Source organism: Podarcis tiliguerta (assembly GCF_965153285.1).
Source record: "Podarcis tiliguerta genome assembly, chromosome: 11".
NCBI lineage: Eukaryota > Metazoa > Chordata > Lepidosauria > Squamata > Lacertidae > Podarcis > Podarcis tiliguerta.
In genome coordinates this window covers 8,143,217-8,159,534 of record NC_139544.1, presented here as the reverse complement: position 1 = coordinate 8,159,534, position 16,318 = coordinate 8,143,217, and the positions used below count along the sequence as shown (strand labels likewise).

The 16,318-nt window shown below is 39.5% G+C and overlaps 1 protein-coding gene across 8 annotated transcripts in view; it reads right to left on the bottom strand.

The window, feature by feature from the left end:
• The window catches only part of ERCC6L2 (ERCC excision repair 6 like 2), a 62,532-nt gene that overhangs the window by 26,958 nt on the left and 19,256 nt on the right, over positions 1 to 16,318 (bottom strand). For all 8 annotated transcript variants that reach the window (XM_083403309.1, XM_083403310.1, XM_083403312.1 and 5 more), the window contains 6 exons: positions 16,182 to 16,295; positions 15,286 to 15,405; positions 10,756 to 10,827; positions 8,721 to 8,866; positions 6,697 to 6,792; positions 6,497 to 6,596 (listed from right to left, as the gene is read on the bottom strand). In XM_083403309.1, coding sequence (XP_083259435.1) covers positions 6,497 to 6,596; positions 6,697 to 6,792; positions 8,721 to 8,866; positions 10,756 to 10,827; positions 15,286 to 15,405; positions 16,182 to 16,295 — 648 coding nt within the window. The remainder of the gene's footprint in view (positions 1 to 6,496; positions 6,597 to 6,696; positions 6,793 to 8,720; positions 8,867 to 10,755; positions 10,828 to 15,285; positions 15,406 to 16,181; positions 16,296 to 16,318) is intronic.

The window sequence follows — 16,318 nt, the reverse complement described above, 5'->3', positions numbered from 1 at the left end:
GCATTTACAGTTTATGTGCAGATTTAGCCAGAGCAGGCAGAAATTCCTAAAAGAGTAAAATATTGTGTTTTATTTTCCCTGGCAGATGCCACCATTGTGGAGTAATATTAACCTGAATAATGTTATTGGAAAATAAAGAAAATGTGCTCTGAAGTCTCCCGTGTACCCTGTATAACATAGGAAACCAAATAACTGTGCTAATGTACTCCAGCAGATACACCGTTTTGCAACATACCCAGCTACATACTGCAAAGAAAGAAACAAGCTAGGCAGTAGATTATCTCCAAGTGTGGGCCACAGCCCCACTGCCACCATCCTCAACAATCAAATGAGAATTTGGTTAACATGAGCTAGGGGAAAGCAATATATGATCCACAGGCTACATCTGCACCACCAAGGCTTTCATATTACTTGAGAAACAGCCTACTTGTCCCTTCCTCATAGTCAACAGGCAAAATCCAATGTGAGACCACAACCGGTGAAAAAAGGCTTCCCACTACTCTCACTTTCCACCGCCTTGCTCTAGAGCAATAAAATGCTCAGATCTGAGGCTGGTGGCACAGTATACAGCACAATAGGGGAAGACATTGGAGAGAGGACGAAAATAAAGGCATCCTTTGCCGCTCATCCTTCCTGAAAAATCTACATGCCTGAAAAGCAATATGAAGCTCCTGTTCAAGGCTGCCTAGAGCCCAACACTGGAGAAATCCTTTTACAGATCTGCAACGTTTTTTGCAGGTTTCACCTGTTACTTACTATGTTGTACCATCTTGTGAGGCTTGTTGTCCCCTGAATTGCCAAATGCCAGAAAAAAATCTCCTGACCTCTCTGTTAAGCATAATCAGTTTAATTGACACAGAAATGGAAAATGTATGTGTATCAATGAGTTGATAATTAACTAACTGTTGTTTTCTGCTAGCTAACATGTGAGTGTTGTAACTTGAGATCAGATGACAAAAGTATTGAGTTGCAAATTCGCCATCTTGAAAGGATGGTGGCTGTTAGCCTTTCTCTGAACAAAAGGAGAGGATAGTGGCTCTCCAAAAAGAGCTGCATAGCCTTAGGCAGGCTAGAATAGGGGAGAGAGGCACCGTTTTAATTCTTGGAGCTACCTTTTATTTCTAAGATGCTGAGCCTGTGCTGGATGGCACATGGATATTTTAGATGCATCTTTGATGCTTATGTTCTGTTTTTGAAGAGTTCTGCACGTAAAAGTTTGAATCAAAAGAAAGGAGAAAATTAATATGAAATTAATAGAGGAGTATCTAGAGAAGAAAAAGGTGCAAAAAATATCGGAGAGTAATAAAAACAAATTGAACAAACCAATAGAATTAGAGGAGATCCAAATGGCAATAAAGGATTTGAAGAGCGGGAAGTCACCAGGACCAAATGGATTCAGTGCAAGATATTATAAAGAATTGAAATACACCCTGCTTGTACCATTAAGAGAAGTAATGAATAACATATTGGAGAAAGGAGAAATACCGGAGACCTGGAAAGAAGCATATATAACATTTATTCCCAAGCAAGATTCAGATTTGACACAAGTAAAGAACTATAGGCCAATCTCGCTATTGAATAATGATTATAAAATGTTTGCTAGTATACTAGCAAGCAGAATGAAAAAGATATTAAAGGAAATGATCCACAATGATCAAACAGGCTTTCTTCCCGGAAGACAGATGAAAGATAATATAAGGAATGTAATTAATATAATAGAATATCTGTCAAGCGGGAAGGACAAACAAGCAATGCTAATATTTGTGGACGCAGAGAAGGCCTTTGATAATATTTCTTGGGAATTTATGCTAAAGAATCTAGAATATATGGATACAGGTCAAGCTTTTTTGAATGGTATAAAGGCAATATATTCAGATCAGAGAGCGAAGCTGATTGTGAATAATGTTATTACTGAAAATATTGCCATAACTAAGGGTACAAGACAAGGGTGTCCTTTGTCTCCGCTATTGTTCATCTCGGTCCTGGAAGTGTTTTTGAGATCAATAAGAGACAATGGAAATGTAAAAGGTGTAACAATAGGATGTAATGAATACAAGGTAAAAGCCTTTGCTGATGACTTGGTTCTAACTATTGAGGATCCTGAGCAAAGTATAAAAGAGGTGTTGGAAGAGATAGAACAGTTTGGTAAGGTGTCTGGTTTTAAATTAAATAGGAAAAAGACTAAAATAATGGCTAAGAACATCGATCAAGAAACAATTGAAAGAATACAGCAACAAACCGAGATGAATGTGGTTAAAAAAGTAAAATATCTAGGGATTATGTTAACACCCAGAAATATTGACCTGTATCAGAACAATTATGTACCAGATGGAATAAAATCAAACGGGACCTGGAGGTGTGGGGAAGAATGAAATTATCATTTTGGGGAAGAATAGCAACGATAAAGATGAGCGTGCTACCGAAACTGTTGTTTTTGTTTCAAACAATTCCAATAATTAGAGGTGTGACAATATTTAAGGAATGGCAAAGAACAATATCAAGATATATCTGGCAGGGCAAGTGGCCAAGAATAAAATTTAAGATACTGACAGATGTGAAAGAAAGAGGAGGCTTTGCCCTGCCAGACCTAAAGTTGTATTATGAAGCTTCGTGTCTTTGTTGGGTAAAAGAATGGATAAAACTAGAAAACACACAATTGTTGGACTTAGAAGGGTATGACAATAGATTCGGGTGGCACGCATATTTATGGTGTGAAAAGTATAGGGTGCACAAAGGTTTTGAAAACCACATCTTTAGAGGACCGTTGAATGAGGTTTGGAATAGGTATAAAAACCTTTTAGAACTCAAAACACCATACTGGTTATCACCATTGGAAATTATGAGTGTAAGAAAGGTCAATATGTCAGGAAATTGGATTACATATGAGAATCTGATGGTGAAAAAAGGTAATAAATGGAAATTAAAACCATATGAAGAAGTTAAGAAAAATGTATATGATTGGTTGCATTACCACCAGATAAATGCGATGTTCAAAAAGACATTGTTGGAGAGAGGTTTCCAAGAAAAGCAGTCGAGGTTTCAGCAGGAGATTCTGAATAATGATGTTAAAGTTCTGTCAAAAATGTATAAATTATTGCTTGAGTGGCATACGAAAGATGAGGAAGTGAAATCGGTTATGATTCAGTGGGCCAAAGATTTTGGATATAATATTCAATTCGATCAATGGATAAAATTGTGGAAGGAGGGAATGAAATTCACTGCATGTACTACAATAAAAGAAAACGTAATGAAAATGATGTATAGATGGTATGTAACACCAGTGAAACTTGGTAAGATGTATAAAATTTGTAACAAATGTTGGAAATGTAAAGAAAAAGAGGGAACATTTTACCACATGTGGTGGGAATGTAAAAAAAGTGAAATGCTTTTGGGAAATGATTTATAATGAGATGAAGAAAATGTTGAAATATACATTTATTAAGAAACCAGAAGCATTTCTACTTGGGATAGTAGGGAACGAAATCAGTAAGAAAGATGTGAAATTGTTTAGATATGCAGTGACAGCAGCAAGAATTTTGATGGCCCAGAAATGGAAGCAGGAAGAAATGCCGACCAAGGAAGAATGGAGAATGAAATTGACGGAGTATGCAGAGATGGACAAACTGACTGGAAAAATAAGGAACCAACGCGATCAGAGATTTTCCGAGGACTGGAGTAAATTTACAGAATATATCAAAAATGAATGTGAGGAGCAACTAACGCTTGTTGGCTTTCAAGAGGCTTTGTGAAAAAGACTGATAGAAATGTTGTTTAAAAGAAAGGCTAAGACTAAGAGATATAATGTGCAATATAAATGTAAGAAATGTGAGATGTAGTGAGATTATGGAGAATTTTCAGATAGGCTGATGGAAGTCAAAAAGATGTTTATGTCAAAACAAATGTTAAATTTGGAAAAAATGTTTATTGGAAAGTGAATAAAAATTATTTATAAAAAAAAAAGTTTGAATCATATTTTTATGGGTCTGGACAATGATTTCTTTCAACAGGAGTCAGGTCTTATGCTTCTAGTCGCTTCAAACTGCACGATATTAATATCTGCAATACTCTCTTCCTAATCTAACAAAAAGGTGTAATCACTTGCTGGTCAAAATCCTGGCACTATCACAATTTAAAGTATAATTCGTTTGCAAAACGGCATTGTGATTTATTTATTTTTAAAGGTTTTACACAGATACATGGAATGACACCATCTGCAAATATTATTGGGAAACTTCACATGAATTTATAAGGCAATGATTTCAATCAAGTTTCTCAAACATACATTAATGCTGCCTGTAAGGTAATTAACAAAATGTATAGCGGGCAGGATTTTTAAGAATGTTTAAAGTCTTGTCAAAGGTAGTTGGCCTAAAAACTGATCTGTTTTGACAGTGTTTTTCTGTAAAAGACCTGAACTTCAGGACCTCTACAATTATTTATTCTGAACTGATCACATTACCAGCAATATTACTTTCCTCCTCCCCAAACAAACAGTGAGACCAGCACTAGTAACATTCATTATTTCAAATTATTTCAAGAGGAATATTAGCTGCAACTTGTGTAGAGAACAATTCATTTCCACATAGAATGTTTAAATTAAGTCAGAATAGATCCGCTAAAATTCATGAATTTAAGCCCATAAATGTCAATGGATCTGCTGCTCTGAGTAGGACTTAGTTGGATATAACCCAGTATTGTTAAAACCATTAAATGTTGGTTCTTGGGTGATTCTTACTTTAATTTTAATATTTTAACAGCCAGGTGTCAAGAGAAGGAGTTCAACGTTGAAGTTTAATGTACATAACCCATTACTGAAAACACACAATAATAAGGTTCCCTGCAGAGGAGATTGCAGCTGCTGTGCTCCTTCTCTGATCCTCCTGCCATAAGCTAGGTCATGGTTTAGTGATGTGGCTCTCCAGGCAAACCATGAGCTGTAAATCCAAGAATAAACCTTGGTTACCGCTTGTGATACATCTGGAGAGAGATCAATGAAGAGCCCAGGTTCAGAGAACACACTAAGTCAAACCGTGAGAAAATAAGTTTTAGAAGACCAGGGAACAATGTCAGAAAATTCTAATGTTTATCAGGGCACTTATTTGTAAAGCACCACCGGTGTATACGGCGTTTTACAATGTAATAAATAGTAATAATATTAACTTATTATTTATACCCCAACCATCTGTCTGGGTTTCCCCATCCCCTCTGGGCGGCTTCCAAGAGAATATTAAAATACAATAATCTATTAAACATTAAAAGCTTCCCGAAACAGGGCTGCCTTCCAATGTCTTCTAAAAGTCAGGTAGTTGTTTTTCTCTTTGACATCTGGTGGGAGGGCATTCCACAGGGCGGGTGCCACTACCGAGAAGGCCCTCTGCCTGGTTCCCTGTAACTTGGCTTCTCGCAGGAGGGAACCGCCAGAAGGCCCTCGGTGCTGGACCTCAGTATCCGGGCAGAACGATGGGGGTGGAGACGCTCCTTCAGGTATACTGGACCGAGGCCGTTTAGGGCTTTAAAGGTCAGAACCAACACTTTGAATTGTGTTCGGAAATGTACTGGGAGCCAATGTAGGTCTTTCAAGACCGGTGTTATGTGGTCTTGGCGGCCACTCCCTGTCACCAGTCCAGCTGCCGCATTCTGGATTAGTTTCCGGGTCACCTTCAAAGGTAGCCCCACATAGAGCGCATTGCAGTAGTCTAAGCAACTAAATTTGGACAGTCGAGAGACTACAAAGGAACTGAAGCATGGAGCAAAGAAAAGAGAGAAGAGGAATGAGAAAAGAAAAGTACTGTATTTTTCGCTCTATAAGACGCACCAGACCATAAGACGCACCTAGTTTTTGGAGGAGGAAAACAAGAAAAAAAAGATTCTGAACCTCAGAAGCCAGAACAGCAAGAGGGATCGCTGCGCAGTGAAAGCAGCAATCCCTCCTGCTGTTCTGGCTTCTGGCATAGCTGCGCAGCCTGCATTCGCTCCATAAGACGCACACACATTTACCCTTACTTTTTAGGAGGGAAAAAGTGAGTCTTATAGAGCAAAAAATACGGTATATAAAAAAGATTGATGTGACCCATTATGTACTTATGCTTCAAAAACAAAAAGCATGGGCACAAATGATGTAAATGAAAGTGAAACTTGATAATTCACTGTAAGAACTAGATGCTTCTTAAGAAATAAAGGGGAGTGTCAAAAGTGTTTAGGTGTTTTATTATTTATGCCTCTGCCATAATAAATGTTGCCCTTTACTAGTAACTGATGAATTAAATGTGAACATTTATTGCAGGCATCCTGGTACATGTTCTTTCGTTATATTCTCTCTAGGAAGAGTTTGAATTATATATGAGAATTATTAAATTAGCTTAAAAGTCATAAAGCAAAGATAAAGATTGTGTTATATTAGGTCAACTTTAATTTTTACATAAACAACTGGTTAACAAGTGCCTTGATCTGATATAAAAAATAAGCAATGTGAACAAAAACACAGTGAAAACTTTACCTGTTTATAAACCTGCCGTAAGTACATCATCTCCTCCACTGTCCCCAAAGAGATTAGCCGAAATACTTTCACATCCCTGCATTGGCCAATCCTGTAAGCTCTGAAAAAACCAAAGTCCAGGGTCAAAAAGAAGAAGAAAAGAGAAAGAAAAAAGAGAAGCGACATTTCAAAATAACCAGTTTTTAGCAAGTGGCCTGTACCTGTCAATGGCTTGAAGATCATTCGCTGGATTCCATGTTGGGTCAAACAGTATGACAATATTTGCACCGACAAAATTGAGCCCCAGTCCTCCAGCCCTTTATAACAACAGAAGAAAAAAAGAGGTGAAGAAATGTTGTTGTTTTTTAAATGAGATCACCACTTGTACATAAAGTAGCATTATTTGTTATGAGCATTTTTCCTAGACAAACTGGCAGAAAGTTCTCAAGTTTCCAAAAGGCTATAAATAATGCCACTGACTATACTGCTTTCAGTAGAAACCACAAATAGCATTTATCTCATCATAACAAACAAACTTACTGCAGTTTCACTGTTCCTGTGCAATAGAGCTACTATCCCATCATCTTCCATAATCTCACAATACTAGCGATGGAAAGTGACATTCACATTTATTACACTACAAACAATGTACATTTTCCAACTATGTTGTTTAGTACAAGATACCTCAAGGTCATTTTCATTCTCCCCCAAAGCTATACAGGATGAAAGAAGGGGGTATAGAGGTTTACATTAACTACGTTGTTCCATTTGCAGGAAAAGTCACTTGCCACATTCAATTAAACTAATGTGCTGTGCTTCAGTTTGAAGGGACAGGACACAATTTATGTTCACTTGGGTTCCGAAACTCCAAGGAAATGAAGCTTACTAAATTTTTAAAACGTTATGCTTCTACTTTCCTTGCAACAATTCTTTTCCACCACTTAATAAACTAGACCGAAAACAGTCCAAAATAAGCCATTAAGAAGACACTCTTTTAAATAAATTGGCTAAACCTCAACCATATTGACAAGTTTCACAGACAAGATGTGATGACTTGCTTTCATTAAAATTCTCAGAGTTTTTGCACGGATCAGAGATAAGTTACCCTGCATGTATTTTCCAGGGAGTAAAATTATATGTGTCAATGTGGCATTTTTTCCTCCAACAGTTGCATATTGAACACATTTTCCTTACAAATAAAGCAGCTCAAATTCTGGGTAGGCTTCAAAGATGAAATCGGAAGCATTTTGTAGGAATTTTACATCACATCAATAACATCACATGGGTGTGCAGTCTCTCTTGGAACCCAATCCACCAAATTCCAGTGAGTAATCCTATTACATTTCAATTGGCAGGAAATAACGTCAAGTAACTAAAAATACCCTCCCCATACCTTAGCTCTTCTCTTTTAGGAAAAGTTATTGGAATTAAAAATAGAAAACAAAAGAAACATAGTTGAGAAAAATTACGGGTTTTTAATTGGGCTTATTTTTCCCTGACACAATATTATTACTATATTTGATTACTTAAAATATGTATATACCACCTATTAGGATAACATCTCAAAGCAGTTTGCAATAAAATTCATTAAAAATGCTACTGTCTGAAACTAGCCCTATAAGTGGGAGGCCTTGAAGACTATTATACTGTATTGGTATTAAATACAGCAAAACAGAATGGTCTCTTTTTGGGGGCTTCGTGAGTGACAAACAAAATGGCATCTTGTGAACAGGGATGTGATATTGTGAAGGGTGAGTGAAAAATATAGACCGATTAACTCTAAGCATTAAATACAGCCGAGGCCATGACTGAATTTTTAATTGAATTTCTGAGTTTCTATTTGCGCATGTCACTACTAATTTCTTTCAAACGAAACTGAGGATGGTAGCTTTCAAAAACAACTGCATTCAAGATTATTCTGGTTCCAAAAGGGGAACAAAAAAGGGGGGGGGCTTTTATTTATTTAACATTATCACTCGTCATTTTCGATCTCAAGCGATCCTCAGAATGGGTAGACGAAGATGAAGACCGAAGAAATATGGAAATACGTAAGGGATATGACTCATTTCTACCCTAATAGTCTTGATTGATGCAGTCTACTTCCCAGTCTTATAACAGCAGACAGTAATGTTATTGCTTCTTCCCAAGGAAGTGACAAAATGCAAGATCAATCAAGTGGGAGTGCAGTAAATTTGCTATAAATCTCTTAACTACCTAGACAAAAGCAGACACAGCGTTTTCTTACATTGTAGAAACGAGGCAAATGTTAACTTCTTCCATGCTGTTGAACTCTTTTACTATTTTGACCCTTTCCTCCGCTTTTGTATTTCCATCGAGTCTTCGGTAATCTAGCCCAGATGCCATGCAATATTGCTCCAAAACATCAAGCAACTGGTGGAAGAGATGGGGAGACCAGGCAATTAGTACCATTTAAAAAGAACCACAATAAAACAGGCAGATCAAGTGTCTGGAAGGTCTGTAACAGCTCAGAGTTTTCCTACCATCACTCTTTCTCCAAAGTCATAGAATCACAAATATTTAATTAACTTGCAGAAACACTTAACATTTTCCATTTACTGCAGTGGTATGTTTAAATAGTGTGTTGCTTTTCCAGTGGAAGCAACGAACTATTAATTTGATATGGAGAACTCAGATAATGTTTACATTCATTTTTTAATTCAATCCAGGCAACCCTGCCTTATCTCATGTGCCATTTCCCCAAGTCCCATTAGTCAGTTGCAGGAATTCACACATAAGAGAAAGAGGCAAGACAGCTTGGCCTAGGCACTGACAAGAAGGTTTCGCAGGATAAACCACATCTCTGCTCAGAAGTAAGTCCCACTGAGTTCAATGGGACTTAGCCTCTGGAAGTGTGAACAGGATCGCATCCTCAGATGATCCAAGAGCTGCCTCACACCTTACATTTTTCCGACAAGGAAATCCTTCTGTGTGAGGAAAAGCATAAATACTTCATAATATAATCATTGTACATGCATCTGTTTTGTTATGCGCACATGCAGCTGAACAGCCATAGGTGTGATTGTTATGGGGTATGAGGAAATACTCCCAAGTTTTCCTTACACAAAAGTGTTTGGGTGTGTGTGTGTGGGTGTGGGTGTGATGGTTTGACTTTCTCCAAACAAGAACAAGGTTTGGTCTTGGCTTGTGAACCATGGTTTGTTTGAGTAAAACAAACCATGGCTCCTGGTTCAGTTATACAGTGGTACCTCAGGTTAAGTACTTAATTCATTCTGGAGGTCCGTTTTTAACCTGAAACTGTTCTTAACCTGAAGCACCACTTTAGCTAATGGGGCCTCCTGCTGCCGCCACACCGCCGGAGCCCGATTTCTGTTCTTATCCTGAAGCAAAGTTCTTAACCTGAAGCACTATTTCTGGGTTAGTGGAGTCTGTAACCTGAAGCGTATGTAACCTGAAGCGTATGTAACCCAAGGTACCACTGTACCATTGAGCTGAGGATGATGGTTTGCTGCTCCCGCTGGATTGAAGGGAGGTGCAAAGCAGGACCGATCAGCTGGTAAACTATGAACTGTGAATTACTGTGACATGCAGACTGGGCTATTATCATATTTAATACTTTAAGTGGATGATGATGCAGATATATTCAATGCTTTATGCTTTACTATACATAGTTACAGTCATTACCATGTTCTCTTATGTTGCCCCTATTAGCTCATACAAAGACTATTATCCTATTGCTTAGAAGAGTGCCCAGAAGTTCCAAGTCTGGAATTTACCTATTTTATTTCTTGAAGACAGAAAACTAGAAATTACAGCATTATTCGCAATATTTTGCATGACAGCTTACAAAATACATCAGTCGTTTTTACCTACTAGGCCAAAATGGACTTTCTATCTTTCTATAAAAATACAAAATAGCCAACCTAGCAGCTCAAAAGCACGCCAAAGTGCAAGTAGATAAATAGGTACCGCTCTAGCGGGAAGGCAAACAGTGTTTCTGTGCGCTGCTCTGGTTTCGCCAGAAGCGGCTTAGTCATGCTGGCCACATGACCCAGGAAAACTGTCTGCGGACAAATGTCGGCTCCCTCGGCCAGTAAAGCGAGATGAGCGTCACAACCCCAGAGTCGTCCGCGACCGGACTTAACTGTCAGAGGTCCTTTACCTTTACTTTTTTACCATTTTATTCTATATCATTAGAACTGTACTAGTACTTATTGTTGTATTAAACAGAGTACGCTGGTTTTTAACCATATAACAAAGAAAGCTATAGTCAGTTTTGTTACAAATCAGATGAAGCTCACCTTGGTTGAGAAGGAAAAAAGGAGCACTTTATCTTTGTTTTTTCTGAAGTGATTTAAAAGTTTCTGAAGGACCTGTAAGTAAACCATAGAAAAGAGTTATTGAATAAACCTCAGGCAAAATATATTTTCACATATACAGTGGTACCTCGGGTTACAAACACTTCAGGTTACAGACTCCGCTAACCCAGAAATAGTACCTCAGGTCAAGAACTTTGCTTCCATTAGCTAAAGTGGTGCTTCAGGTTAAGAACAGTTTCAGGTTAAGAATGGACCTCCAGAACCAATTAAGTTCTTAACCCGAGGTACCACTGTATCACAACTTTCCAAGGTTGAGGGTTTAAAAAACACAACAAAAAATCCAGAAGAAGAATAAAAAACAAGACAACTGATTTGAAGTGACATCATACAAACTAAAAACATGAGCAGGTCAACGGAAACGACAGGAAGTCAGTGCAATTTATGCTGGGATATATTATCCTGGTGCAAACTTCCCCTATTCCAAACTTTGTTCAGGAGTAGGCCTACCGCCAGCTGAGCCATCCCAAGCCTAGCAGAGGCAAAACCAGCCTTTAAAATTGTGTTTGCTTTACACCATGCTATTTGCCAATGTCACTTATGCTGGGTTGCATTTGACTGAGATGAACAGAGTTTGGAATACAGTGGTGCCTCGCAAGACGAAAAGAATACGTTCCGCGAGTCTCTTCGTCTTGCGGTTTTTTTCGTCTTGCGAAGCAAGCCCATTAGCGGATTAGCGCTATTAGCGGTTTAGCGGCTATTAAGGGATTAGCGGCTATTAAGGGATTAGCGGCTATTAAGGAATTAGCGGCTTAGTGGATCAGCTGATAAGCGGCTTAGATCAGCTGTTAAGCGGCTTAGCATCAGCTGTTAAGCGGCTTAGAGAACAGCTGTTAAGCGGCTTAGGGGCTGGGGGAAAAGGGGGGGAGGAAAAAAAGCCCCGCAGAACTCGCAAGACATTTTCGTCTTGCGAAGCAAGCCCATAGCAAATTTGTTTTGCGAAGCACCTCCAAAACGGAAAACCCTTTCGTCTAGCGGGTTTTCCGTCTTGCGAGGCATTCGTCTTGCGGGGCACCACTGTAGGGGTAAATCTCTCCCTGTTATGGCTTGTCCCCTGCCACTACCCCGGAATGCCCCATTTGTGGAACTTTGCCTCAGGCGAGCTGCGGCTGTGCTAGAATGAAAGGCTTACACCAGAGTATCGCCAGCTGAGCCAGGATGTGGGACCCCAGCTAGCCTAACCCCAGGTGAGCCTGTTAGAACTCTTGCTCTGTGATTGCAGTCATGGGATTTTTGTCTATCACATGACGGTTTATGCTTTGACTCCACAGACTGGGAAGTGACGGAGACAGGATGTTTGTGTTACTGTGTTACATGAAGTGGGACTATTGTCCTTTGTTCTTTCTCTTTGCTTTCTGATGCTAGAGAGAGAGGGAGCCATGTTGCAATGCTCCGTGTGTGTTTATATGTAAATAAAGTAGATTAGCCAAAATGCTGAGTTGCTGAGGTCTGTTACGCAACTGCAAAGACTCTGCGGATCCCTAAGTGTGCCGGTGTCTGTTGGCATTGGTCGCTGTGATGTTTGGGCTGAAGAAAGCTTTTGAAGCTCCTGAACAATTGACCAGGAGGGAGAGAACATGCCACTCGGGCATGTATCTCTGGCAGAGTCCTACTCGAGTGTAGGACAGACCCCAGACCCAGCTAATTCTGCTGGAGACGCACCTATTCCAATCTCGTTTACACCAGTGAATCTTGTGTTTGGAATGTGCCGTAAGAAGATATCAAATGATCAGAGATACAGATGTGTGCACACACTCATTTAAACATGTATAAAATAAACATTTTACAAAATGTACAGATAACGCACGGCTTTGGTTAAAACAGCTATAAAAGAAAATTCACGAAACAGTGCAGGAGGTGTGACCTTAATGCAAACAAAATGCAAGGATGGCAAATCACATATTTGTATCATTGTAGCTGCCCAGCATGTGATAGCCTTAATCAACAAGGCCATGACCACACAATGACATTTTTCTAAAAACCCAGAGTATAATAGTCACCCTGAAGTGAGCCATCCCCCTTTTAAGCCTGCTGTACAACATCCAAGTTCAGAACTTCTTGGAACTTGGCTTCTCATAATAATCAGCCAGCTGTATGCCCTTCCCCGCTCCCAGTGTCCTCTCTTGGTCTGTTTACAGTAGGTCGTGGCTTCCCAGACTTTGCACAGACCTTGAAATGCCAATAATCCGCCCACACGCAATGCTCTTCTGGTAGGGAAGCAAATAATCCAGAGCATTCTGTATAACAGTGATACTGTTATTCTCCAAAGGAGCATGTCCACATCTGGCAAACAGTAATTCCAGAGCACCGTGCAGAAGCAAGACACAAAAGGGGAAAGAGGAATTTTTCTGTCCAATGTCTGTAGCCTATTCCCAATGGGCAATAAATATTTAAACAATGCTATTGATTCAGTGATAAATACTTAACCTCTTAATTTGTACAGATTTTCCTGAAAGCAAAACATTCCAAATGACAAGAGGAGACTTATCTGATTAATTCTATAATGGCAGATAAAATCTTGAATGCAAAGCAGCAATCGTACTGTTCATAACCCACACTGTAGGCCCAATCATCCAATTTCACGGTGAATTGAAGAGGCACGAATTGGAAATATTTGGAGAGCTTTGGTTTTCAATTCAATTAGAAATTGTCAAAACTGGGTTGTTTTAATGGGTAAAAAAATAATTAAGTCCTGCCATTTCAGACTCCAATTTTATTTTCTTAGGTACAAGGAGGTCAAATTAAAGGGTGAAATGAGTTTACCTACAAAACAACCAGGGGAGAAAGTGAGGAGAACAAATATGCTCACATAATTAATTCCCAAATGGGTATCCTGAAAACAAATCCACTTTGCTTAAAGAAAATAAACCAATGTCATGTCATTTTGGAATTTAAGAGGACTCCACAGCATGGTAGGTATTTAAGTATTCCACAGGGCTGATCAGAAGAAAGGCGAGGAACAAATAGCTAAGACTGAAAAGGAAAACTATATGAATCCAGAATGCCCAAAGCCTAAAGGATAAGCAGAATGACACAAATAGAGAACCAATGTGGTGTAGTGGTTAGAGTGTTGGACTAAGACCTGGGAGACCAGGGTTCAAATGCATAAAGCTGACTTGGCCAGTCATTACCTCTCAACCTAGCCTACTTCTGAATACAGTGGTACCTTGGTTTACAACCATAATCCGTTCCGGAGGTCCGGTTGTAAACCAAAACAGGTTGTAACCCAAGGCGCAATTTTGCCAATGGGGCCTCCAAAAAAAAAAAGGGTTGTAATCCAAAAAAATTGGGTTGTAATCCAAAAAAAGGGACACGCACTTCTGGGTTTGACGTGGTTGTAATCCAAAATGGTTGTAATCCAAGACGGTTGCAAACCAAGGTACCACTGTACTGGTTGTTGGGCATTCCCAATGGGAAGAGTATATTGCTCTCAGTTCCTGCTCTGGGGCTTCCCATAGGCATCTGATTGGCCACTGCGAGAGCAGCACGCTGGACAAGCCACTGGCCTGATCAGCAGGACACTTTAACAATCTTATTTCAGGAAAAAAACACTCACTAAGTAGTGCCCAATAATGGCGTGTCAGATGCCTCCTGTATCAAGCTATCCTTGATACTCTGTGGATGAACAAAAGCCAGGGGCATGGCAGAGCTGAAATACTTTGGAAACTGCACAAGTTGATGCATAAAAAGTAAAAAATCCCAAACCCCACCTTATTACTGCCCTAGCTATTCAGCCAGCTCTTTCACTCTTGCTCAATTTCTCAGCCGTAGTGGTTTATTGATATAGGTTATGCCTGCCTTTTTATATGTTAAAAACCCCAGAATTAAAACAGTTGAGCTTTTGAAGTAAAATATAATTTTAAAAGCTGTCTTTGCAATATTTTCATAACCTTTTCTTAGCTGCAGCTTGGGAGACTGTTTAAAATTAGAACCAATCTCCTGAGGGCAACAATATCTGATTAAAGCCTTTATTGTACTGATGTCTTACTATTTTCATTTTTTAAAGTGCATCTGTAGTAGTAAAGTATAGATTATAAAAATGCAGAAGACTGTAAAACCAGGGACCTGATTACATGGAGAAGAAGGTTCATTCTTTTCCATGTGTGCTCTGGTCTGTTTCTTTCCAGACATCTTACCTGCAATGAAGTTACGGTGGAAATAGGCAAATTCAATATATACACAGCCTGATCTACAGGACCTTCAACATGCACATTGATGGTACATTTGTTTGCACAGAAACTCAATTTCTTGTACTGGTAGCAATAAATTTGCATCAACATATTTGTCACGAGTGGAATAACAATGAAATATGCAGAAAATTTCAAATTTCATGGAATTACACGGTAATGGAAATGTAAACAGAGGACCTTTAAAGAAACCATGCATGCTAAATGAAAGCTAATACCAACTATTTTTTGCCACATAATGTATACTTCAATCCCTTCATATATTTACCTTCATTTTCCCACTATACTTTGGATCAGAAATGGTTTCAAAGGCTGCATCTTTGCTAAGCTTCACAAAATCAGGAAATTTGGAAAACACTTGGCTGCACACCCTTGTGATGTAGGCTTCCTGCAAGGAAACACAAATTGTGCAGAAGGAGGATAAAATCTGGCAAATCTGTAATTAACATCCTGGGCATAAGAAGAAATCGAAAACACTTTTCAACAGTTACAGAAGCAAGATGATCTGACAAACTTTAAGGGTTGAAAAATAGATTAAAAGCTATAGGAATTACCGTATTTTTCACCCTATAGGACGCACTTTTTCCCCTCCAAAAATGAAGGGGAAATCTGTGTGCGTCCTATGGGGCGAATACAGGCTTTTGCTGAAGCTTGGAGAGTGAGAGGGGTCGGTGCGCACCGATCCCTCACGCTCTCCAGGCTTCAGGAAGCTATCAGCAAGCCTGGGGAGCCCGCTGGAGTTCCCACAGGGCTCCCTAGGCTGCGGATAGCAGCCTGTTGTCCGGCGCGCGGGCGCCCTGAAGCAGAGCACCCCTCGCACCGGGCAGACATCGGCCAGCCCCACAAGCTCGGCGGACAGCGGGGAGGCGCAGCGCCGCCATACCGCTGTTCCCCGACCTGGTTTGGTTTCCCTGACCTGGTTTGGTGGGGGGAAATAAAGGGGGGGATTTCCTTTATTTCCCCACAAAAAAACTAGGTGCGTCCTATGGAACAGAGCGTCCTATGGGACAAAAATACGGTAGTACTGTGTTTTCTGAATAGGAGCTGAATATGACTGAAACAATTTTCAACAGTATGAATAATTAACAGAACATCGAAATGGGAAAAGCAATGTAATTTAGCAAAAGGTCTTCCTCAAAATATTGTGGGTTCAAGGAGACTGACCTGCTGTTTGCTCGTGTGGTTCGTTTGTAACAGTGCAGCATGGTTAGCAATCTTACGAAGGACCGTCAGGTAACTGAAATACAGTGCCCGCATTGTTTCGCCATGAGCATTTGTCTGCAGAAATATATAAAAAAAAT